Source organism: Podarcis melisellensis (genome assembly GCF_964234715.1).
Source record: "Podarcis melisellensis genome assembly, chromosome: 9".
Classification (NCBI taxonomy): domain Eukaryota; kingdom Metazoa; phylum Chordata; class Lepidosauria; order Squamata; family Lacertidae; genus Podarcis; species Podarcis melisellensis.
Window position 1 is genome coordinate 20,273,307 of NC_138541.1, and position 24,656 is coordinate 20,297,962.

Below are 24,656 nucleotides of genomic sequence, written 5' to 3' on the forward strand. Positions count from 1 at the left end.
AAGGGTTAAATGTTTTCCCTACATTTGCTTCTCTTGTGGGTTGTAAACCCTCAACCATTTCAATAAAAGCTCAGTTGAATTTTGGAATGGATGCAAATGATTTGCAGGATGGCAAGCTGTATTCAGCTGATGTCCCTCTTACTAGATGCTTCTGGAGGTTTAAAACAACACGGTGAATACTGAGAATGAAATGGGAAACACTAACGTAACAATAAGAAAGCACCCTAGCAACATTCAGTAGACATCAGGAGAGATCTTAGCAATAGCCTTGACTCTGCTTGGAGACTTTTAAAAGAATTAAAAACAATAATAATCAGGAATCAGGCCTTTTTTAATGAAACTGCACAAATTCAGCTACACAGATAAAATATTCACCTTGATAGACAGTAAAGTATTTTCTGTTGTATTTTATAAAATTTTCAAAAATTTCACATATACATTCCAATAGATAAAACAAAAGAAATAGTTATTATCGACTTCTCATCCCATTTTTCACGGTGTTTTTTATTTTACCCCTTAACTCCTTGCTCTTATACAATAACAATAATACAATAATTTCTAATTCCTTCTATTGCTCGTGGTTCAAATCCTCCTCGCAAATTCATCATACTATAATATATCTTTAAATAGTCTGAAAAAGGCTTCAGTTCTTCCAGAAAACAGTTCTCTTTTTTTAAAGCTGTTTGCTTTTCTGATTCTGCATAGTCCATCGCTTATCCATTCTTCTTTGGTGCGAACCTCTTCTTCCTTCCATTTTTGTGCACAACGAATCCTAGCTGCTGTCATTACATACATAAACAGCTTAATCATCTTTTTGTAACTTCTGTCCCTATAATCCCTAAGAGAAAAGCATCAGGTTTTTTTTGTATGATCACTTTAAACATCTTTTTTATCTTGCCATATATCATTTCCCAAAATATCCTCACTTTCTTACAAGTCCACCCTATAAAAAAGATCCATCTACTTGAGGAACCTTCTTATACATTTTAGACAATTTGTTAGGTGTTAGATACCATCTATACATCGTTTTCATATAATTCTCTTTTAAAGCATATCAATCAGTAAATTTCATGTCAACTTTCCACAGCTTTTCCAATATATTCATTTATATATTATGTCCTAAATCTTTAGCCCACTGCATCATTGCTGACTTAACCCTCAACCATTTCTGTTGAATTTGGAGAGGGATGCAAAGGTACTTATCCAGCTGAGGCCCCTTTTACTAGTTGCTTCTGGAAGTTTAAAACAACAAAATGCAGCGAATACTGAAAGAGAAAAGGTGAAACATTAATATAAGTACAAGAAAGCACCCTAGCAACATTTAGTAGACATCAAAAGAGATCATAGCAATAACCATGACTCTGCTTGGAGAGTCTAAAGCTGATCCAATAGATTTTGTGGCCTCAGTCAAAGTACAAGATGGCATCCCCTCCCTCCAATTTGACCAGAAGCTGACCAGACTGGTCACTGAATACTATTTTGATCGAGGAATACCATTGTGCCTGAGGAAAACAGGTAAGCCTAGGGGACACGGCATTTCTCGTTGCACCAAAATTCATGTCCTCTGCCTAACGATAGGGCCGACTCTGCTTATAGTTCTTAAGACATGTGTTGCCATTCTGTATGCTGCCATCTGGAGTATTTTAGATTGGTTTGATCAAAGTCCAATTCTGACATTTCCAAAGCACTCACAGGGTGCCTTTGGACCAGTCACTATTTCCCAACTTAACCTACTGCACAGGGCTGTTGTGAGGGTAAAAATAAACCACAACAATATCATTGGAGGCAGTAGCAGACAGCATGGTGGTGGGGGGGGGCAACAGTCCATGGGCCTCTTAACAGTTGAGTCGCAGCTGCTCACTGAAGCAGTTTCAGCTTAGTGGTAGAACATCTACTTCGCATGCAGAAAGTTCCAGGTTTTATCCCTAGGTAGGGGCAGGAGGGTCCCTATTTTGAAATCTTGGAGGGCTTCTGCCAATCAGTCTAGACCAGGGTTTCCTAAACTTGTGTCTCCAGCTGTTTTGGGACTACAACTCCCATCATCCCTAGCTTACAGGACCAGTGGTCAAGGGTGATGGGAAATGTAGTCCAGAAACAGCCAGAGACACAAGTTTGGGAAACGCTGCTCTAGACAGTACAGTGGTACCTCGTGTTACATACGCTTCAGGTTACAGATGCTTCAGGTTACAGACTCCGCTAACCCAGAAATACTATCTCGGGTTAAGAACTTTGCTTCAGGATGAGAACAGAAATCATGCTCCAGCGGTGTGGCAGCAGCAGGAGGCCCCATTAGCTAAAGTGCTGCTTCAGGTTAAGAACAGTTTCAGGTTAAGAATGGACCTCCAGAATGAATTAAGTTCTTAACCCGAGGTAACACTGTACTGAGCTAGAAAGACTACTGGTCTGCCTCAGTATAAGGCAGCTTCTTATGTTCTAAGGAGAGGGAGAGGAATGAGATGGCTGGGAAGTTGGCATGATGCAAATGCACCAGTAGGATCACTGGATTGGCTCTGCTGGGGTGTTTTCACCACACTGCCCTCCCAGTCTCCTCGACCTTCAGCCTCAGCCTATAGCTATCGGGAGGTCAGCCAAGTGTTGCCACCCTATCATTCTATCTGCTACTGATTGGAAAAAAGGAAGTGTAAGAATGTAAAAATAAAATAAAAATTAGAGCACATACCTTTTTCCTGCAAGTAAAAGCTCAAAGCCTTCGGTAATTTTATCAAAAGGCAATGTTTGAGTAATTAATGCATCCATATTAAATTTCTTGTTCATGTAATCAGAAACTAGTTTAGGGACAGCATCTTTTAACTTCCAACCTGAGGTAGGAGAAATAAAAGAACACTGGATTAGTGAGCAAGCTTGATTATGATAATTTTCAAAGAATATAAAATGTTAGGATGTGTGAACTTTATTAAAAAAAATTTTTTAGAAGATGAAGATAACTCCTTTTTATGTTAACAATGCAAGATTAGTAGAATCAAAAGCCAATGGGATGGAAAGACAGGATAGCAAATGCCTTTAAAATAAATAAAGACTGCCTCCAAATTTAGTTTACATACCTATTATGTCCACCAAAACTTTCCCACACTGTCCATCAACCTCATATTTGGGTTCCTCACTTGCACAGATTTCAATAGGTGGCTGTCTCCAGACATTGCATTGGCAAGTCACCATATAAATGGGTCTAGGCACCCATTTTGAATCCTCTAGATTTCACTTACATTATTTTGCTGCCCACCAATAAGGATGGCAACTTTCATTGGAGGTTTTTAAGCAGAGGTTGGATGGATGTTTTAGCTGAGTTTCCTGCAATACAGGGTGTTGGACCCTTGGGGTCCCTCCCAAATCTACAATTCTCTGTTACTCCATTGGGCAGAACTAGGATCAATGGGGGAAATTGTAGGGAAGCAGATTTCAGATAAACGTCAGGAGAAACCTTCTAATCACAAGAACTGTTCAACAAGGACGTAGGACTGACTCAATAGATGATGGGTTTCCCTGGGCTGGAAGTATTTAAGTAGAGGCTGAAGGGCCATCTGTCAGGGATGCTGTGGCTGAATCCTGCACTGCAGATCCTGCATAGAGCAGGATCTACACTCAGTGACCTTCAGCATGAATTCCCGTTCTATGATACAGTGCAGGAGCTGCCATATATCACCAATCCGCACCTCCAACCAAACATCCTGTTAATTTCCTTCCCGTGAGGAGCAGAATAGGTTCGACTGAGAATTGTGTCCCTGCAGGAGGTTCTCCAACCAGCACACAGGTGCCATGGCCCAAATGGCAGGATTTAAGGGCAATGACCTGTTTGAGACACAAAGAAAAACAAGCTCAGGATAGGAAAAGATAAAGGAACATAAAAGCCAGGGTCCCATCTAGTCCAGCATACTATTCTCACAGTGGCCAACCGGATGCCTTTGGGCAGCCCACAAAAAGGACCAGAGTACAGCAGTCCTCTTTCCTCCTGCATTTTCCAGCAAATAGAATTCAGAAGCATATTTCCTCCAACCATGAAGCCTCCCTCTGTCCTCTGAATTTCCCACCTAAAACTTTTACATAGTCCCAACCAGGTACACTGCTTATATAAGGAGAGATCATGGATGTGAGCCCTGGGCTGAACGGGAGAGCCAAAAAATGGGGATGTGAGCCCAAGTGATTAGCACCAAAACAGAAAACATACCACAGTGTCAATATCTCCCGTCACTTCAAATGCGTAGTCCACGCCAAGACCTGTCATCTCTACCAGAACCTCATTCAGGGGCTTCTTGAAATCTTGAGGAGCGATGCATTCTGTGGCTCCTAACCCTTTGGCCTTAGTAAATTTATCTTTGTTGATGTCAATCCCAATAATCCTGGATGCTCCAGCGACTTTGCAGCCTATGACAACAGACAGACCGACACCTCCCAAGCCGAAGACAGCACAGGTAGAACCAGGCTCAACCTGCAAATTGATATAAACTACATTAGGGATTTCCCAGGCCACAAGTGATGTAGCAGGATTGAGGATCTGGGAGGAATGAAGACTGGCAGACTGGAAGATAAGAGGCATAGAGAGACAGAACTGAGAGACACTGTGGTGTGGTGGTTATGGTGTTGGACTAGGACCTAGAAGATCATGGTTCAGATTCCCACTCAGCCATGAAACTCACTGGGTTACCTTGGGCCAATCACTGTATTAGTCCAACATGGGAATATTGTGAGGCTAAATGTTGGGGGGGGGGGGGACGGACGACACACCATGTATACCACCTTGAGGTCCTGGGAGGAAAGAAGGAATACAAATATAATTAATATAATTAATAACCAACTGGGCAGGAATTATTGAAGAGAATAAGGGACGAACAAGAGAAACAAAAGAATGCAGTTGGGAGGCTGGGATAAGGAACAGCCTCGGATTGGGAAAGAGGACCTGTGTTGCTCTGCAACCTCATCACCCCAGGTGACATGGCCATTCAGAATGATGGGAACTGTAGTCTAACAGTGCCTGGATGTGACATGTTCCCCACTGGTGGCCTATGAATTCGAAACACACTGACTTACCCAACCATCAGCCCCTTGCTGCTGCTTTTTAGAGCTACTATTATGAGGCTGGACCCATTGAGAGCAGGGAAGCTAAAATAGTATCAGCTATTTTTGCATCTCGGAATTGTTACAGGAAAAGTGATCTCTGAAGGTGCCACTATTCTCCAGCAGGGAGTAAGCACACATTTGTTTCACTTATTTGAGAAGCACAAGGGAATCAATGTGAATTGATTTTCACCTGGGCATAATTGATAGCGGTTCCATAGCCAGTGGAAAACGTACAACCAAAGAGGCAGACTTTATCCAGTGGAGCATCATTGTGGATTTTTGTGATGGAAGCCTCAGGCACAACCGTGTATTCAGAGAAGGTGCTCATTTGTAGGAAGTGGTGGATCTGTTTCCCTCTGCAGGTGAACCTGCTGGTCTTATCTGGCATCAGATTTTGAATAGGTTCATAGAGGCTGTTGAGGAGATTCAGACTGGTTTGCATAATAAATTGGACTAAATGCTAATTTTCAATATTACTAAGAAACACAAATATTTAAATAGAAGACGTCAGATAAACTTACTGGTTCTTGAGGCAACAGTTAGTTTTAGGACTTAAACAGCAGCTGCATTCTCCACACTGGGTAAGACAAAGAGGAATGACTTTGTCACCTTGTGGGAAAACAACAAGGACAAGAACAATTTAAGTTTAAGTTCAGGTTCATGGGCTTATTGTTCTATTCAAAGGCCATGAAAAACTTGTAGCAATAATATTAATGAAATGCAGAACATACTTCCATAATGTAAGCCAACATCCATGATGTAAGAGAGAGAAGTTACCAGAGACACTAACAAACTCAAATCCAGCTTGATTTCAAATCTCCAAATCACCACAACAGTTTATACTAATTTATACTCTTTTTTCCTGATTATTTCGCAGTCAGCATATACAGGGCTACTTTGTGTATTATGAAGCTATGGTTGTCACTCAAAGGAAACTGAACCATTTCTGCCAGAGTGTACTTGCTTGATTTTGTGAAAAACACAGTGATATTAATAAGGAATATTGCAAGAGGTGTGGCAATAGGGAACCATATTGTTATTTTTTTTTGGGGGGGTGCTCCTCTAAACCCTAGAAATTAATATATGGTGGGATTTTGATTATTTGGAGTATTGAAAGAAAGATTGCAGACCAGTGGAAAAATCAGGCTAAGATTCCTTTCCAAGCCAGGGTCTCTCTAGGAGGAATCTGGGCAGGCAGAAGGTTGCCAGGATAACTTGGTGTGAAGTGACAGGAAAAGATAGTTTTTAACAAGGTGTGCAGGGAAGAAGTGGGTGAACAAAGTCTGGGATCCATCTTGGGCAGAGTGGCTGAAGGCTGGCTGAAAGATAAGCCTTTGACTCCAGGGCTGCACTTCTGTGCGATGACAATGCTGTAAGATTTGGACTCCCTCCATGCACTGAAGATGTAAATAGGTGAATAAACCATATTTCTTAAAGCTACAACAATCTCTGCCATGTCTCAATTCTCCAAAGGAACACAGGGCCCGGAACCTCCTGGAATCATGCTATCACTCAGCAGGAATAGGGGATGGCATTTGTCCAACATTAGTAACACTATTTTCATGCATACCTTACATTTCTGATGGGTACTTGGAGAAAGAGATTATTTGTAGTATATAATGTGAACAACTCCCACCATCCCTGGCTATTGGCCTTGATTGCTGGGGATGATGAATGTTGTGGTTCAGCAATATCTGGGGGCCCAAAGTTTCCCCATTAGAAGACAATCTGTAGTGAAGCTATTTATGTCATGCTTGCAAATCCCAGTGAGGACCAATGCACAAGCACTTCTGAGTTTCTGATCTGCCTCATCCTTACCTGGCTTTACACAAGTGACTCCTGGTCCAATACTTTCAACAATTCCAGCTCCTTCGTGACCCACAATAACTGGGTAGTCTATGTTAGCAAAAATGCCTTTCACTACTTGATAATCCGTCCTACAGATCCCAGTGGCCACTATCTGCAGGGGAAATGGAATATATATTATTTCAGTACTTACTCTGCTTCAACGTAGCACACATTTTCGTCAAGAACTGGCACTGAATTTTTTTGTCTCTGTCAAAAAAAATGGGTCTCCACGTGAACAGATGATCGTGCAGATACCACATTCACACAACTGCAGGTATTCGCAGAGAGGACCAGCTCACAAGGAAAGTTGCTTACAAGAGTTTCAGCAAGAATATTACCCACTTGATCCAGTTCAGATCTGACCCAAAGGACAAGCCAGAAATACATATAATCTTTGTACGAAAGATAATAGAGAGAACCTTTCACTTTTGTTCTTTTTTGAACTTGCTCAGAAGTTTTGGATTTCCTTTCATCTTATTGCTGTGTACGTTTCAACTACAACCTCAACAAACTATAGTTGAAACTCTGCACAAATGTGGCTGAGACTTTTGTGGAATCTTTCTTCTCCTGGCAGGGAAAGAGCCACCTTTGAGTTTTAAGTTTGTCTTCCAGAACCATTGTCCTACCACTCAAGACTCACCTATCCAAGTTTTCAGAGTTTAGGCACAAGATCCTCAGCCACTGCAATCGTAATTCACAATGAATGAAAGCACGTTCCCTTTTGGAATAATATGTGTTTTGTTTGTTTTTAAATAAATTTTTATTCATTTTCCAAACACATAATTAAAAACAAACAAAACACAAAACAAGAACATACAAACATTTAAACATGTATAATTTCATAATCTTATTTTCGTGCACCTTCTTTCCCCTGACTTCCCCAAACCTCCCTTTTGCTGCATCCTTGTTTTACATTTCTTTAGCAACTCCTCCAGTCAATTAACTATTTAATTCCCTTTCATTAAGTTTTCTTTAACTTATTAGTTACAGCTGTAATTCTCTATTTCTTATTCCTTGACATCTTAACACTCCTCAACTTTACAACAATTTTTAAGATATATTTTAAATTTCTTCCAATCCTCTTCCACTGTCTCTTTCCCCTGGTCACGGATTCTGCCGGTCATCTCTGCCAGTCCCATGAAGTCGATCACCTTTGTCTGCCATTCTTCCAGAGTAGGTAGTTCTTGCGTCTTCCAATACTTTGCCAAAAGGATTCTTGCTGCTGTGGTAGCATACATAAAAAACGTCCTATCCTTCTTCGACACCAATTGGCCAACCATGCCCAGGAGAAAAGCCTCAGGTTTCTTAGGAAAGGTCCACTTAAGGACTTTCTTAATTTCATTATAGATCATTTCCCAAAAGGCTTTAATCCTCGGGCAGGTCCACCAAAGGTGGTAAAAGGTACCTTCAGTCTCATTACATTTCCAACATTTGTTATTGGGCAAATGATAAATTTTTGCAAGCTTGACTGGGGTCATGTACCACCTGTAGATCATTTTCATTATGTTTTCTTTGGAATAATATGTTTTACCTTCACTCTAATTTCATGACTTCTTGGTGGTGCAACCTCCACCTCCTCCACAGAAGGCAATTGGCCAACTTCCCAGATGATTGCGGCTTTGCATTTAATCACCTGTGGAAATGGAGTCAATCAAAACAAGATCAAAGATGAATTTCAAAGGCAGGACAATATGGGAGGAGGCTTTCCCTCAGATATTAGGTCCCAAGCCACTGAGGACTTAAAATCTAAGCCCCAGCAGAGATCAGTTGTCCTCATCCTGTGCTATTATTGCCAAAACAGCAGGTTTTGCTGCCATTTTACCCTTCTTGCTGCCATTTCACCCTGTGACAGTTTTTCGTTCCTTTTAAAAGTAATGGTGCATTCACTTTTTTCCTGAGTTCAAATGTAAGATTGGGGGAGAGACACAGTCTGGCCAACTTTCCCCCCACCTACATTCTTTGTGCTGTTTTAAAAGATGATAACAAAACAAAACACATCATAAAACAAGGAGAGTGATTTCCTCGGTCTCCACCTCTGTCCCCTCTGCACCCAACCCCTGCAGTATAACAATTGCATCCCATTCTGGCCACCTCCAATCTCTGGCTCTGTTTGGATAAATTAATCCAAACTAAACATCTGTATTCCACTACTGCTGCAAACTACAGGAAAAGGGGAAATAAGAAATGGAATTGGAGCAATATGCAGAGCATAAGGCCAGCTAAACAAAAAGGAGAAAGTAAGGAACAATAATGTCACAGGAAACTAAAGACGTTATGGATTTGCATTTGATCACCTGTGAAAATGGAGCCAATCAAAACAGGTCAGACATGAATTTCACAGTGTACCTTATAATGATTCAGTTAAGATTGCAACATTAGAATTGCTGTAGTCAGCATGGAGATTGCCACTTTCACCCTACAGCAGGAATGCGCAACCTGAGCCCAAAGGCCTTATTTCAAAATTGCTCTGTAACCTATCAGTTCAGACCTCTGGCAAGAATAATCTCTCCCTCTTTCAACAGTGCAAAGAAGGAGAAGAGAGGGAGAGGGAGAGGGAGGAGGAGAATAGCCAAAAGAGAGATGGGAAAAAGCTGGTTCTGACCACTTTTGGCTCTGGTCCTGCCCACTGCTAGTATGTGACCCCTGACAAATTACACCTGAGGGAATGTGGCTCTCAGTAGCCAAAGGTTGCCCATCCCTATCACATGACTTGCAAGTGTCACTAGACCAGCACACCCATGTTCCCAAAGTCTACTGCCTACAAGCACTTTAGTGATGCTCAACCCACACCAATAAGGATGCCATTTGATGCTGTAACAGTTAATGGGGTTCTGAAAACAGTAGCAATAAAATAAATAATATTATGATCATTATTGGACAGGGCTTGTATTTCAGTAACAGAAGACAAGCTTTTAATACAAAAGCTTCCAGGTTCACTTCTCTGCATCTTCAGTTAAACGTAGAAAAGACCTCCATCAAAGACCTACAATGGCTTCTTTCAACCAGCTAGTGCCAATTTCCTGATGTTAGTAAATGAAATATCAACTTCAGGTCAATATAATTATTTGAAACTGACAGTCTGCATGACTATGTCAAACCATATACACTTTTGGGAACACTGTAATTATAACATGCATTGTTATAAAAAAATGGCAGGTTTATTATCAATATAAGTTTGTAAGGTTTTTAAAAATAATTTATTTCTATGTATGTAATGAATTATTTCAACAACAATAATAACTTGTGTAATGCAATCTAATGGTTGAGGTAACCTTCAAACCCAGAACCTCTTGGTTTATTATTTAATGCCTACACAATGCAATGTCAGCTTTTAGTATTCTTGGGAAAATCGAGTGTCCTGCTGTTTGTCACATTCGCTTATATCAAGCAGACTCTTGTTTTGAATGTATAAATAGGAGTTAATTTTTTACATCTTGGTCTTTGCAGCTTTGCAATTTGCACAAATAAAATTTAGAGGTTTCTCTCCTCTGGCAATGGGAATGTAGCAAAGCTTAGTTCTTTCCTCTTCAAAGCAATGTAGTAGCTATGCAAAAGCAAACATTAGAATGCAGTGTTCAGATCGACCAGACTGAACCATAAAAACAGTCTTCCTTACCTTTCCTGCAGTCGCCATGTGTCCAGATCTGGCTTTCAGTTTTGCCACAAGCTTGCTCCTTTACAAAGGACTTCTCTTATTGTTTATCACTTCTTGCCTAAAGCAAGAATGTAGAGATACACAAACAACTATTTCCTCCACCACACACATAATGTATAATCTATGATAGGCCAGGGTCCATTTCTAGCTGGGATTCAAAGTTCGTTTGTTCCTGGCAAGTATTTAGCTGAAATTAATTCCCCCTGGAGCTACCATCTAAAGTAAACTAACATTACGAGCTAGGACAATATTGGATCTAAAAAGAAAAAGGTCAGTTCAGGTACAGACATTCTGACTAAAAACTTGTACATACAAGTAAAAATCATTCTGGCCCATGTTCTCTTGCTCAAATTATTTAGAATAGAGCATAATCACACATAATGCTTTTTACTCAGATGCCAGAGGCACACACTTTTTACTAATGCATAAAGGAGGGTGTGCAGAAGCCATTAGGGTCGAAAACTGGGAAAGAAATTCTATTACAGGTTATTGAAGAACAGGCAAATCCTCACTTTTGCGCAATCGGGCATACACACAGCACCAGGAAATAATTAAACAATTTATTTCGTAGCCAGAAATGGTGTGAGTGACCTAGAGAGTCCTTATGGTTTTCTGCGTGTCCTCCAGCCTCCTGCAGGCCCCAGAGCTCCCAATTCCTGTTGTGGAATTTACCAGAAGGAAACTAGTATATTTTCTTTTGTGTGTTCTTCTCCTACCCAGTGCAGGTGCCTGAGGGTTATTTGAAGAGCTTAATAAACAGTAGAAGTTCACATTTCAAGTGGTTTTTACAAGGGAAGCCAAAAACTTGAAGATAAGCCTTGATCTGGTTTCTGCCCTATGGGAGAATACGGGCTTCCAGATTGCAAAGATCACTGCATTTGGCAGAAAAGATGTTCGCCATATAACCACCGGAATTGGTATTATATGTTTATCACATCCACTCTCCAGGGACTCAGGCAGTAAATTGCCTCTCTCCCATGTTATCTTCACAATGTTGTCCTGTAAGGATATTAGGCTGAATGGCAGGGCAGTGTAGTGATTGCCTCAGGTGGCAGATGTTGAGGGATGTGGAGCTGACAGTGCAGTGAGAGTCGTGAGCCCTACCCTGTGATCTTTAAACCAGCTGCTCTCAGGTGTGGTGAACTCAGTCCCATTGTCAATGTTGAAGTAAGGATCAACAAGCCTAGTTGGCTTTTGTATCAAGAACCAATCTGCTATCACTGGTCAAACTCTTGTCTTAGACCCCTCTTTAGGTCTGTGGCCTGTGGAAACAACCTTAAATCCCAAGGTCAAAACAAAACATTAGTATGGTTGTCATTAGTGGCTGCGAGAATGACAGTGGCTCAGCTTTGGAAATCTTCTACTCCCCTTTTGCAAACAGTTTGGCTCTAGTACTCTCAGAGTAGCTCAGCCACCACCAAGGAGTGCTTTGGGTATGGTATCAATTCATCCACTTATACAAACAAAATTGTGGGAGTGCTCCACCCTCCTGTCACTCACATGTCAATGTGGAGATTTTATCTTGGTGTAGATTAACAAAATTAAAATGTGTTTATGATGTGCTTATATTGATCTGTTTTGTGCTGCAACTCTGTGTCAGCTCTGCAAACTGCACCAATGTTTTGAAAAGCAGTTGTTTGCTTTTATCCTTTTGTATGTTTTGAGATAAATAAATTGAAAAAGAGAACTAATTTGGACTTAAGGACAGTTTCCCCTCCAGGACATTCTGGCAACAGATTTTCTGCAGAGCTTTCATTTATCACTAGCAAAAGACAAATCAACATAACATTCAAATGAAGTGAATTATCAAGTCCGTTTTGAAAAACAATTCCAATTCAGTTTTCAAACCGCCTTTGGGCTTCCAAATATGAATTAACATTTTTCATTGTTTATTCTGCACAATTTCCTCTGAAGTTTATCACTCATAGATCTTTCTTGCTCTTCCACTCAAGAATTCCAAGTGGCGTTGTGGGTTAAACCACAGAGCCTAGGGCTTGCCAATCAGAAGGTTGGTGGTTCGAATCCCCGCAAGGGGGTGAGCTCCTGTTGCTCGGTCCCTGCTCCTGCCAACCTAGCAGTTCGAAAGCGAAAGTAGTCCAAAGTGAAAGTAGATAAATAGGTACTGCTCCGGCGGGAAGGTAAACGGCGTTTCCATGCACTGCTCTGGTTCACCAGAAGTGGCTTAGTCATGCTGACCACATGACCTGGAAGCTGTACGCCGGCTCCCTCAGCCAGTAAAGCGAGATGAGTGCCACAACCCCAGAGTTGTCTGCAACTGGACGTAATGGTCAGGGGTCCCTTTACCTTTAGTGGCCAAAGCAAGAACTATATATTCCTTGATCAGCTGTCCTCAAGCAGTGCTTGAAGTGGGAGAAACAAGGAAGTGGGTGGATTTATTTCAGCTCAGATCAAACAAAAGCCTTTGTCAGATGTTTCCACCACCTTTCCATTACCTTCTTATGAGGAAGGGCAGCAGCGGTACGCTCCCTGGTCTCACCACCTTCCATCACTTACCACTCTTGCAGATCTCCACATGTTGAAGGCTGAACTTCTCTCATGAGAAAACCTGCTCTACCAGGTTTAGAAACAATCAGGGTTTTATACTGCAAAAGGAGTCTATGAGTGTATGTGAACAGAATGCTTGTCTTTTGCCTGATTCTCCTTGTGCTTCTCACTGTCTTTGCTCCCCTCAAGATCCCCCAAAAATCCTTAGATCAGTTTAACATATGGAAAATAATCTAGCCCAAACCCCTGCAATGTAGGAATATGCAGTTGTCCCATACAGGGATCGAACTAATGGTACATTATCAGCACCATGTTCTAACCAACTGAGCTAAATAGTATTGAATCAGAATGAACTGTGGAAACCTCCTGCACAGGACAAAGTCTGGTGCTGTTTACACTTGTACTACTTATAATTGAGATTGTTGGCTGAACTTGGCAGTATATCATGCACTGGTCCTGTGGTGGGCAAAGAGTTGTTGATTCAGTCATAAAATATTGTGCTCTTTACACAGTAGAGACCCGGCAGGGGCTAATGTATCAATAAGATAAGGAATATGAGCAGCAATAAAGTACATTAATATTAATTTAGATAAAATTGATGCACAGACCTGTTCTTAATGACTTTGACGCATTTGCTAATGTTTACTAATTATTTACTAATTGTAAGAATTGTATAACAGACTTGGGAGATTTCTCTGTTCAGGTTTTGGGTTTTGACCTGGGGGTACTGTCCTGCTGCAGGAGAACTAAACAAATAATTTCCAGGGTACCTCCTGGAAGTCTTGTTGATTTACTTGTGGCCTTGCCTGTTTATTTAAGATAACTAAAATCTTACCTAGGATGAGCTGAATTTGTGTTGTTGTTTTAAAGTTGCAGGATGATGCAGGAACAGGATAGGAGAGTTATGAACAAACCCATAAGAAACAGATCTAGACTGATCTTTCCATCCCTAGATAACTGCTTTCTGTTGGCTAACTTAAATCAGCTCCGGGTGCTCAGAAATTGTATGTTTTGTTTTCTGTGTATGGTTTAAATTTGAGAGCATGATTTGGGATCCTTAAGCATCCAGAGCGAAGTGAAACCAGCTCACTGTCGTGAACCATGCTATGTTTGTTTGTACAATTTCCACTCCCTTAATAAAATGTATGAAAGGCACTTCATGTCATTTGCCAGCAATTTTTATAGTGTATTTGTTTTTGTTAGTTTTTAAAAAGCAACCACATTTGGAAGAGGGAGAATTCTTTCTGAGACGTTCCAGACTGAAGGCATTTGGGAAGCTTCGGCAAGCCAGCAACTCAAAACACCAAGACAATACGAATGCTGAAAGAGGAAAAAGTAGAGTTAACTTTGCAAATCCTTTTGCTGAAAAAGCAATGAAGCAGAGTTTATTTTTGGACCATCATGTGATCATTAATTTTTTGTTCAACATACTGCTGGACAGATGTTGCTGGCAACTTGGAGCTGAGGAGAGAAACATGACTGCCATTCTTGCAGTCTGCTTCTAGTAGTACAGTATCCAATATCCAACAACATTTCGGCGAGGTGGCAAATCACATCTCGTTATGTGGCCACATGCGACGGAGAACTGGCACCTTAGATAGCTGCAGTTACCCTAAGATAAGCTTACTGAGTTTTCATACACCACATAGATATATTTTTATATGTGTATGTGGTAAAGAGCAATCCAAATCCCCTTTGCACCAAGTATGGTGGGGAGGGATTAATTGGGATACCAAGATGAAGGTCTACCAGGCTTGTGTGTCAAGCACGCTGCTTTATGTGAGCCATAACTTACAACCATCAGCAGCAACCTTGCAATGCCTTACACATGCACTGTGTCAGGAGGATTTGGGGTAAAAAGGTAAAGAAAAAAACCACCGGATGGTTAAGTCCAGTCAAAGGCAACTATGGGGTTGTGGCGCTCATCTCACTTTCAGGCCGAGGGAGCCGGCGTTTGTCCACAGACAGCTTTCTGGGTCATGTGGCATGACTAAACTGCTTCTGGAGCAACAGAATACCATGACGGAAACCAGAGCACATGGAAACGCCGTTTACCTTCCCTCTGCAGTGGTACCCATTTATCTACTTGGACTGGCATGCTTTCAAACTGCTAGGTTGGCAGGAGTTGGAACAGAGCAATGGGAGCTCACCCCGTAGCGCAGATTTGAACCGCTAACCTTCAGATTGGCAAGCCAAGAGGCTCAGTGGTTTAGACCACAGTGCCACCAGCATTCCTGGATTTTGGGTACCACATGGCAGGACAGAGTTTCAAACAAAGGTGTGCTCTCCCAAGCCCACATTCCCAGCATGTTTGCACTCCTGTCTCAGCGACGTCTACGCTGGCTTGACCATGTCCACAGAATGGAAGGTGGCTGGATCCCCAAGGAGCTATGGGCTTCAGGCACTAGGCCCATTGGCAGACCAACTCTGCATTACATAGATGTCTGTAGACATGGCATGAAGGCTGGTAGCATCTACCCCACCATGTGGGAATCCCTTGCAGATGATTGCAGTGCCTGTAGACAAGGCAGTCAGGCTGTGTATCCACAGCAGTTTCCAGAGGAGGAATGAGCTCTGGGAGGAGCAGAGAGAGAAGAAACACCACAGTGCATCTGCATCAGCACAACTGGATGCCTTCATCTACCCCTGCTGCAACTAAACATGTCTCTACAGCCACAGCAGGTGCTGTAACCTTCCAACAATTTGACTTCCCCCCCCCCAAAGGTGACACACAGATACCATTCCTCTGCCCACTGCTAAGGCCATTGATGGTGGGGTAATGCCAGCATTACTTTGCTGCTGCAGATTTGTGGTCAGAGGGGGTGAGGCATATTTGACAAGAAAAAATGAGACTTTAGAGTGCTCACAGAGTTGTTGCAATCGCTAGAACAGGACAAACCTTGTATGCCTCCCTTGGGGGAAGAGATTTATAAAAATGCACCTAACTCAATAGAGCATCTCCCAGACCCCTTCCAGCTCTATAGCTCTAGTGATATAAGCCAAAGGGTTTCTGGTCTACCTGGGAGGGTTGAGATCAGGGTTTTATTGAAGTGGGTCTTCCAATGCCCAGGTGTGACTTAGCCACATTGTCCTATAAATATCAAAATACTCTTAATTCCCAAGTAGTGATTGGTGCCAATCCCTTCTTCTCAGACAAATCTCCAGAAGGCCAGTTCCTCAGAATGTCAGTGGCTTTAAAGAAAATTCTGCAACAGAAAGAAAAGAAGTTCTGCAAGTACCAATAAGTTACAAATCTCACCTCTTCCCTGCATGAAGCAAAGCGAATCCTTCGCTGATCTTGCTGAATGGCAAGGTGTGGGTTATTAAAATATCTGACTTAAATTTCTCCTCCATGTAACTGGATACCAGCTGAGGGATAGAATCTTTCATCTTCCATCCTGGAGAAGCAACAAAACAGCAGTTGGAAGCAGCAATACTTCTGAATACCAGTCGCTGGAAACCACAGGAAGGAAGAGTACTCTTGCATTCAAATGGTTTCCGACAGACATCCAGCTGGCCACTGTGAGAACAGAATGTTGGACGAGACGGCCATTGGGCTCATCTTATGTTATCATGCCAAGCACCACGACCCACACAATGTTTATCACCCAGAATTTTTTTCACGCCATAAAAATGACTCAGCAATACAAGGCTTGTGATATTCTCAAGGTCTTATAAAGCCTAAGATAGGGCAAGAGGACAGTCAGAAAACACGTGGGTTGCTACTGCTTATTCTTTCAAGAAAATAAAGGGCAGCAACAACCAGTCTTCAAAACAAAATTTGGTTCTGGCAGCAACCCATACTGTAGCTCTCACTTCTAGTCCAGGAATTCTTACAGATACACAGCTGTAGCTGGTATAGCGAGACTGAGCTACCCTCAAAACACCAAAATTACTGCAGCTTATCTGGACAGGGCTAGGATGGGACAGGCTGGGAATGGCAAGGGGTGTGTAGGCCGAGTGGAATGATGGCTGAGAAGGAAAGGGTTAAACAGCCTCCCTTCCCTGCCTGAGAAGGTAGTAGGTGGAGAGATTCACATATGCACATGCATTCTTTATTACAGCAATTCAACATTTCAGCCCCTTTCCAGGGCCAATTCTAAGTACAGAGTTTAATTTTTAACACCCTACATGGCTTGTGACTGCAGTATCTAAAGGAATGCCTGTATATGGATTTTTTTTTAATGTTTAATGTTTTATTCTCTTTTTATACAGTACATGTTGGAAGTTGCCCAGAGTGGCTGGGACAACCCTGTCAGATGGGCAGGGTACAAATAAAATACTAATATGTACGAATCCATGCCCTGAGATCACCATCAGGTGTGGTTCTCTGTGTGTCTCTGCAAAGATGTGGGGCAGCAGTATTTACCTGAACTCCATCTGGTTGCGTCACTGCTTACCGGTAGGTGGAGTGAGAAGGCAAGGCCAATATGGTGCAAATACACCAGTGGGAATGCTGGATTGGCTCCGCTGGTGTATATGAATCATGCTGGCCTGATTCCTCCTACTGAACCTCCCAGTAAGCATCATTGATGTGACTAGCTGGAGGTCAGGTGAGCTCCGCCACCCTACAATGTCCCCTTCTTTCATGCTTTAAAGATCTTCTATGGAGGCCCTTCTTGCCAATCTGGGTGGAAGCACATTGATCAGTCACCTGGGAAAGGACTTTCTTAGGAGTGGCACATAGACATTTCTTCACAGTTATTAAACAACTTCCTGACCTGTCAGGGAACTGCCATCGGAGCTAGAGGCGGAGGGAAGGCTCCAGAGGGATGCCAGAGAGGGACCCAGTAGGGAGAGAGGCAGCCCATCTGCTGGGGAAGGAAATCAGCGTAACACCAGTGGAGAAGGGGGCAGATGGGGGAATCGGAGAGGAGGCTCCAGGACTCTTCACCAGAGACCAGCGGGGAGAGCACGGGTCCTCCGCTGCCCACACCCTCCCTGCATAGAAGACTTCCGCGCAGGGAGAGTAGGAGGAGACTTGGCGTCAAAGAACTTCTTTGCTGGAAGAAGTTCAAGAAACGCCCACTGACGGATTCTGCCAGTGACTGAGACAGCCACGAAGTGAAGGGCTGTCCAGACAGAAAGGGTTCAACCAGGTAACCTAGCCAGGAGTGGCGGCAACTTACGCACGAGCAACCCCTAGAACCATTACATGACCTATTCAGGGTTTCACAGTACTAAACACAGGAACTGGGAAATGCCCATACATCAACATGCTTGCTCATTCATGGTGCATCACCATACCTCCAATGAAGCTCCCTTTCAAGGTGCGTCCTGTAAAAAGCAGCATAGGATCGAAGGAGAGCCTAGAGTCTAAAGGAGGCACGCCAACCATCACGCAGACTCCGCAGCCCATGTGACAGGACGCCAGAGCAGCTGTCTAATCGACGTGGGGAGGAAATTAAACAGGTTACTGTCATGCAAAGGAACAGTGACATTTCATGATGCACTGCAAAATAGTTAATGGAGAATAATGAAGTAAGGGTTGTTGTTGCTTCGTCATGGGTGTTTATGAGCCATCTCTTTCATCTTACAAATCATCAACACAAATTAATCAACTTTCTAGGAATGCCAGGGATCCTGGGGACAATATGGACTGCTTCAGATGAAACATAAAACTATGGTTTAGAGCTACATGCACAAGTCTTTATGAACTCTTGGGCTTGTGAATTGATTTGCCACCTCCCTCTTCCCTTTGTGTGTTACAATTCCCTTTTTCCTGGTTTGTTGGGCACTAATCACACTTAGAAATTTCTTCCAAACTGGCAAACTATGGTTATCAAATTACAAATTGGAGGCAGAAATCTTTTGACTAAAAACAATACGTACCAACGTATCCAAACACCCAACAACCTCAAATGAATAGTCAACACCATGACCTGTCATTTCAACCAGCACTTCCTGAATTGGCTTCTTGTAATCCAGAGGGTTAAGGCATTCTGTGGCTCCCAGTTCTTTCGCTGTTACAAATTTGTTTTTGTTAATGTCAATCCCAATGATCTGCGAAGCTCCAGCTGCTTTGCATCCCATGACCACAGAAAGACCAACTCCTCCCAAACCGAAGACAGCACAGGAGGAACCTGGCGTGACCTATAGAGCCATGGAGAAAAGAGGACCAGGATAAATTCCAGTTGTGGAATAGGGTAATGTAGGCCATATTTCCAACAGAAGAAGCTCATGTCTATTACACAGACCAAAAGAGTCTACCAAGGAACACAAATAGAGAACAGGATTCCTCACCTGGGCTGTATTGAGGGCAGCCCCATAGCCAGTGGAAAATCCACAGCCGAAAAGACAGACTTTATCCAGAGGGGCACCATCATCAATTTTAACAACGGTTGAGTCAGGCATGACTGTATATTCTGAGAAAGTGCTGATCCAAAGGAAGTGGTGAACTAACTTCCCCTGGCAGGTGAATCGGCTGGTTTTGTCTGGCATTAGATTCTGTGGCTTCAGAAGGCTGTTTCAAAGAGATCGGGATTTGTCAATAACAAAAAGCTGTGCTGCATATTGCCGATATAGAAATACAGGAGAAATTTCCAGAACAACTCACTGGGTTTTTAGGCAACAGTTGGTGTTAGGTTTCAGGCATGAGGCGCATTCTCCGCACTGAGGCAGACAAAGAGGGATAACTTTGTCTCCTAGAAATAAAAGAGGCATAAAAACATAGTAGATAGAAACAACCTAACAAAGGGAGTCTGCATCCATAACAAGTGCTCAGTGAAGGGAGTGAGCTATGTATCAAAATACTGTGACCACAGCATCACAAGGCTCTTCTTGCTACAACAAACACTCATCAACAAATGCTCCAGCCTGCTGTCCACTTCAGCAAAGTAAACAAGGAGCCTATTATTCACTCCTTGGAATAAAGTGGGAAAACTTCTTCTGGCACATATGACTTCAGGCTGCAGCAGGAAGTTCTACATCGCGAGTGGGGAACCTATGACCCTCCAGACATTCTTGGACTCCAAATCCCATCAGCCTCAACCAGCACAGCCAGTGGCCAGGAATTATGGGAGCTGCTGGAGCAAGGCACACTCGCACCCTCCCATTAGCCACTAGGCAGTAGGCGCATGCCTTGCTCAAGAGAGGAAAGTGGTTTCCATTCCATGCTGGCTTGGGCCAATGGCAGCTGTAGTCCAAAACACTGGGAGAAGGGCATTAGGTTGGTGGAGGCTGCAATAAGGACTAGGGCGTTAAGTCAGTCCTTTTAAATTGGCACTGCCTGCATATTGACACACATCCTTTACTCAATGTTATTGTTCAGAAAAAGTTAATTTAAAAAAGAGCCTGCAGTCCAGAGAGGAAGGAGCACTTACGTAGTGGAAACATTCAAAGATTAGTGCTGGTTCACCAGGGATAATCTCAAATACAGTAAGAGTTACTTGGGCAAGCATAGATTTTACCACAACTGTGCATTGTTAAATGATGCTGTGGTGCTTTAGAAAGATATTGATAATACATCTAAAATCCTTTTATGTACCTGGCTTCACACAAGTCACTCCTTCACCTATGCTCTCTACAATTCCAGCTCCTTCGTGCCCAGGAATGACAGGATAATTGACTTTAGGGAAAGAGCCTGTCAGAACATGGTCATCAGTTCCACATATCCCTGTGGCTATTACCTGTAAGAGAAAAAAGTGCATTTCTTTGACTTTCCCTGTGCTCTATTCTATATTCTGTTTACTCCAACCCAGCTTTTGACACCCTTCAATGTGTGGTATCTGGGGTCAACAGGAGTTGTAAACCAAAACACCTGATGAGCTTCAGGATGGTGAAGGATGCTCTACTCCAAAGACTTCTTGGGTTTCCATTTGCAGTGATTTACAGCATAATATTAAGGTTGGAGTTTGGGATAGTGTAATGGAAGTGAAAGGCACCAACTTAATACAGATCAAATTCCTACTGAACATCAAGAAGGACTTTCTAACAGCAGTGAGATGGACTCCCTCAGGAGGTTGTGGGCTCTCCTTCCTTGGAGGTTTTTAAGCAGAGATTGGATGGCCAACTGTAATGAGATTCCTGCATTGCAGGGTGTTGGAATGGGTGACCCTAGGAGTATCTTCCAACCACACAATTCTATGATTCTATGAAATTTGCAATCATTTCAAAGTTATCATGTAAGACACAAACTGCTATGGTCACTGTGCTCTGTAGGAGAGGACCTGTGATAACATCACATCAGGAGGTCAGTTCCATACAATGCAGGAATCGGGCCTTTAGGGTGGTGGCACCTTCCTTTTGGAACTCCTTCCCCCTATAAATCAGAAAAACACCAACTCTATTGCATTTTCAGTGACTATTGTAGACCTTCCTTTTCCAACAAAAATTTTAAGTGACGTTCTTCTATATTTATTCTTATACCTACTTATACACTGCTTGAAACCGATGCAATCTAAGCAGTGATATACGACTTTATTGTTAAATCACGTGGTGATGTCTTATTGGAAGTGTTTTGCAAATCAAACAAATAAACACATTTATGATCAGCAGCAGCATTAAATTAAACTGGAATGAAAACTCCATACCAGTCTTAAACTTCTCTTAGCTTACCCATCACTACCACTGCTGACTCACAAGCGTAATAAAATCTATACGGCCATTTCAGAAGCAGCTGGAGAAAGAGAGCAACAACAGACACAAGTTGTACATTGATAGGAAAAATTATCCTCATAGCGGAGGAGCATGGAAAGGGACTACAAACAATTCATCTACCTTAACACGGACTTCGTGAGCTTTTGGAGGGGCAACTTCCACCTCTTCAATAGAAAGCGGCTTCCCTACTGCCCAGGCGACAGCAGCCTTGCATTTTATAGTCTGTAAAAACAAGGGATCAATGAGATGCTCAATCCAATCCCAGGGCAGGGCAAAAAGGAGATAGGATTGGATGAAAGTTTATAGTTGCAGGTTGTAGCCTAAATGGAATCTTGTGCAGCAGATGGGACTTTGTGAAAGGAAAATCAGACAGAAGCTGCTGTGGTGGGTTTGTCTTCAACTCCAGTGGGGAATGTAAAAGTATAGTGTTCATCTCCAGGGTGTAACCTGGTATCTCAATATAGGCCTAGAACAGAAGCTGGGAGTTGTAGTTTAGCAACATATGGGAGTCGCAATACTCTTTCTTGCATTTTCTCATTGAGAGAAAATTGGGGGGGGGGAGAGATGTATTTCTTCACCATAAGAAATACAACCACGAGTACTGTACTGAGACAGACTCTTGCTTCATCTTGCTCACTATCATCTGCTACACCAGGGGACGATGCTCTCCATTTTTTGCCAGTCCCAGCCAACAGGGGCAATGGTTAAGGATGATAGGAGATGTAGTCCAACAATATCTGGAGGGCACCATGTTGGCTGCCCTGTACTGCATTGACTGGCAGTTCAGCCTTTGCCATACAGGGATAATGCAGTTGTTAGAGCATGAGACTCTTAATCTCAGGGCTGTGGGTTTGAGCCCCATGTAGGGCAGAATATTGAAGGGGGTTGGACTTGATGACCCTCGTGGTCCCTTACAATTCTGTGATTCTATCCCAGTGTTCTGTAGATCATTTGGACTACAATACAGAGAGCTGTGGTTCAAAACATCTCAAAACCCACTATCTTTGTTTGTTTGTTTGTTTAAATTAACTGTTATACCCCATTTTTAGGCTAAAATAAAACAGCAATATCTGGAGGGCACCATTTTTGGGCTGGGGAAGTTTCTTATACCTGTCAGCTAAGAAGTCCAGGACTGAAGCCTAAATCCTTGTACATGCAACTTCGTAAGACACGTAAAGGTTGCTAAGAAGTCCAGGACTGAAGCCTAAATCCTTGTACATGCAACTTCGTAAGACACGTAAAGGTTGCGGTTTAAATGCAATTATTTTTTGATCACGCAATTGTGATCATACAATTCTGCACGCAGCTACTTTCCCCTTCTCATCCGCTTCCATAGCCAGAACCTTGGAGCAATCAAAGCTTCAAACCCTAACTTGACCAGGAACCATGAAATGCAAGTAGAAGCATGCTTACTCGGAAGTAAGACCTACTGAGTTTAATGACACTTACTCCTGAGGAGGTGTGCAAGGGCGGGATTGCAACTTTATGAAAGGGTAATCCTTCAGCGCACAATCCGAACCGTGTCTACTCAGAAGTAAGACCTATTGAATTCAGAGGAGCTTACTCCCAGGTAAATAGGGCTTGGATGGGCTTGCAGCCTTTCGATATGAAAGAGAAACGGCTGTCTTCTTACTTTCCCAAGAGTGTCCATGCTTTTGCGTTCCTTTGCGCACAGAAATCCGCTCGCCTCTTTTGCAGAGCGTCTCCGATTCCGAGTTTGGAAAGCGGAAACAACGACTAACGCCGGTCTCTACTTGGGTGCATGTTTCTCGTGGGAACCTTGAGATTCCTTTAGAACAAAAGCGTAGCGGAATGGGGCCACGTCCCTTAAACTGGCCTCTTTGTCTGCCGTAGACCTACCGCCAGGGACTCTGGGGGATGTAGTCTATTGCTTAGCCAGTAGACGCAGACCCAGCGCGTTTCCTAAAATGCCTCAAACTTCCCCGAATAAGGAAGTGTATATGAGAAGATGCGCGCCAATGGTGAGAGGTAACAGGCAGAAGGCGGGGACGAATATTTGCGCAGGTTTGCACTCCTGGTCTTTGTTTTGCCAGACACGTGTTATTTTAACCCCTTGCACCATTTTATTATTTTATTGGGAAAGATCCCTGTGTGTTTGCATGCTTCATATATTATCTGTTTCATCCTGTGTTCAAAGGATAGGTGCTAAAGGAGTTATAAAAATAAACGATGTTTAAAGATAGTATCTGCAATATGACGCTGTTTTGTGGTGAATACAATTTGATGGTGGTTTTGTTCACACACTACACTGAAAAGAAGTACAAGCTGTCTCTACATATCCACTTTGTGTGAAAGTGTCCTCTTCTTTGACGTTGCATGGGATGGGAACAAGAACAAATGCAGACTGGGGTCTCTTTTCTAGATCCACATTGAAAACTTGGGGAGTAGGGAATCCAGGGTGGAAATTAGCCTCAGCCCCATGACCATTGCAGCAGTGGGGTGCAAATTAGCTTCCTGGCTTGTGTGAATGCATGAACTCGGCTCGCATAAGAATAGCAGATCACACCAAATACATGCCTAGCCTTCCCCAAAACATCCCAGATGCTTATGTGAATCCCAGCAACAACGAATTAGGGCAATAGACCTCTGCCTTGGTTGTTCCCCAGTGATGGGAGTTCAGAAGCCTGCTTCCTCTGATCTTGAATTTAGCATGTAGCCATTCTGACAAATAGCCACTGAGTTTAAATCTTCCATAATCTTGTCTAATCCATTTTCAAAGCAGTCTATAACCATCCATATAGAAATGAATGCACAGGAGGCAAACATTTTTTGACAAGGTGCAGCAAGAGGTGGCAGCCTCACTTGGGTAGGTTCTCGTTCTATTTACAGTGGTACCTCGGGTTACATACGCTTCAGGTTACATACGCTTCAGGTTACAGACTCTGCTAACCCAGAAATATTGCTTCAGGTTAAGAACTTTGCTTCAGGATAAGAACAGAAATCGTGTGGCGGCAGC

At 42.7% G+C, this 24,656-nt stretch overlaps 1 protein-coding gene across 1 annotated transcript; it reads right to left on the reverse strand.

Moving 5' to 3' along the window:
- Positions 1-1,129: 1,129 nt before the first annotated feature.
- On the reverse strand, positions 1,130-23,700 carry LOC309377254 (uncharacterized protein). Its single transcript, XM_081924243.1, has 18 exons — positions 23,313-23,700; positions 21,800-21,901; positions 20,568-20,709; positions 19,638-19,725; positions 19,325-19,544; positions 18,914-19,174; positions 18,329-18,464; positions 16,341-16,479; positions 13,091-13,147; positions 10,538-10,595; positions 8,453-8,554; positions 6,892-7,033; positions 5,595-5,682; positions 5,264-5,486; positions 4,184-4,444; positions 3,672-3,807; positions 2,681-2,819; positions 1,130-1,265 (listed from the first exon to the last, which is right to left on the reverse strand). The coding sequence occupies exons 1-18, from the start codon at positions 23,328-23,330 to the stop codon at positions 1,241-1,243; spliced, it is 2,337 nt and encodes a 778-aa protein (XP_081780369.1). The 5' UTR covers positions 23,331-23,700; the 3' UTR covers positions 1,130-1,240.
- Positions 23,701-24,656: the final 956 nt, after the last annotated feature.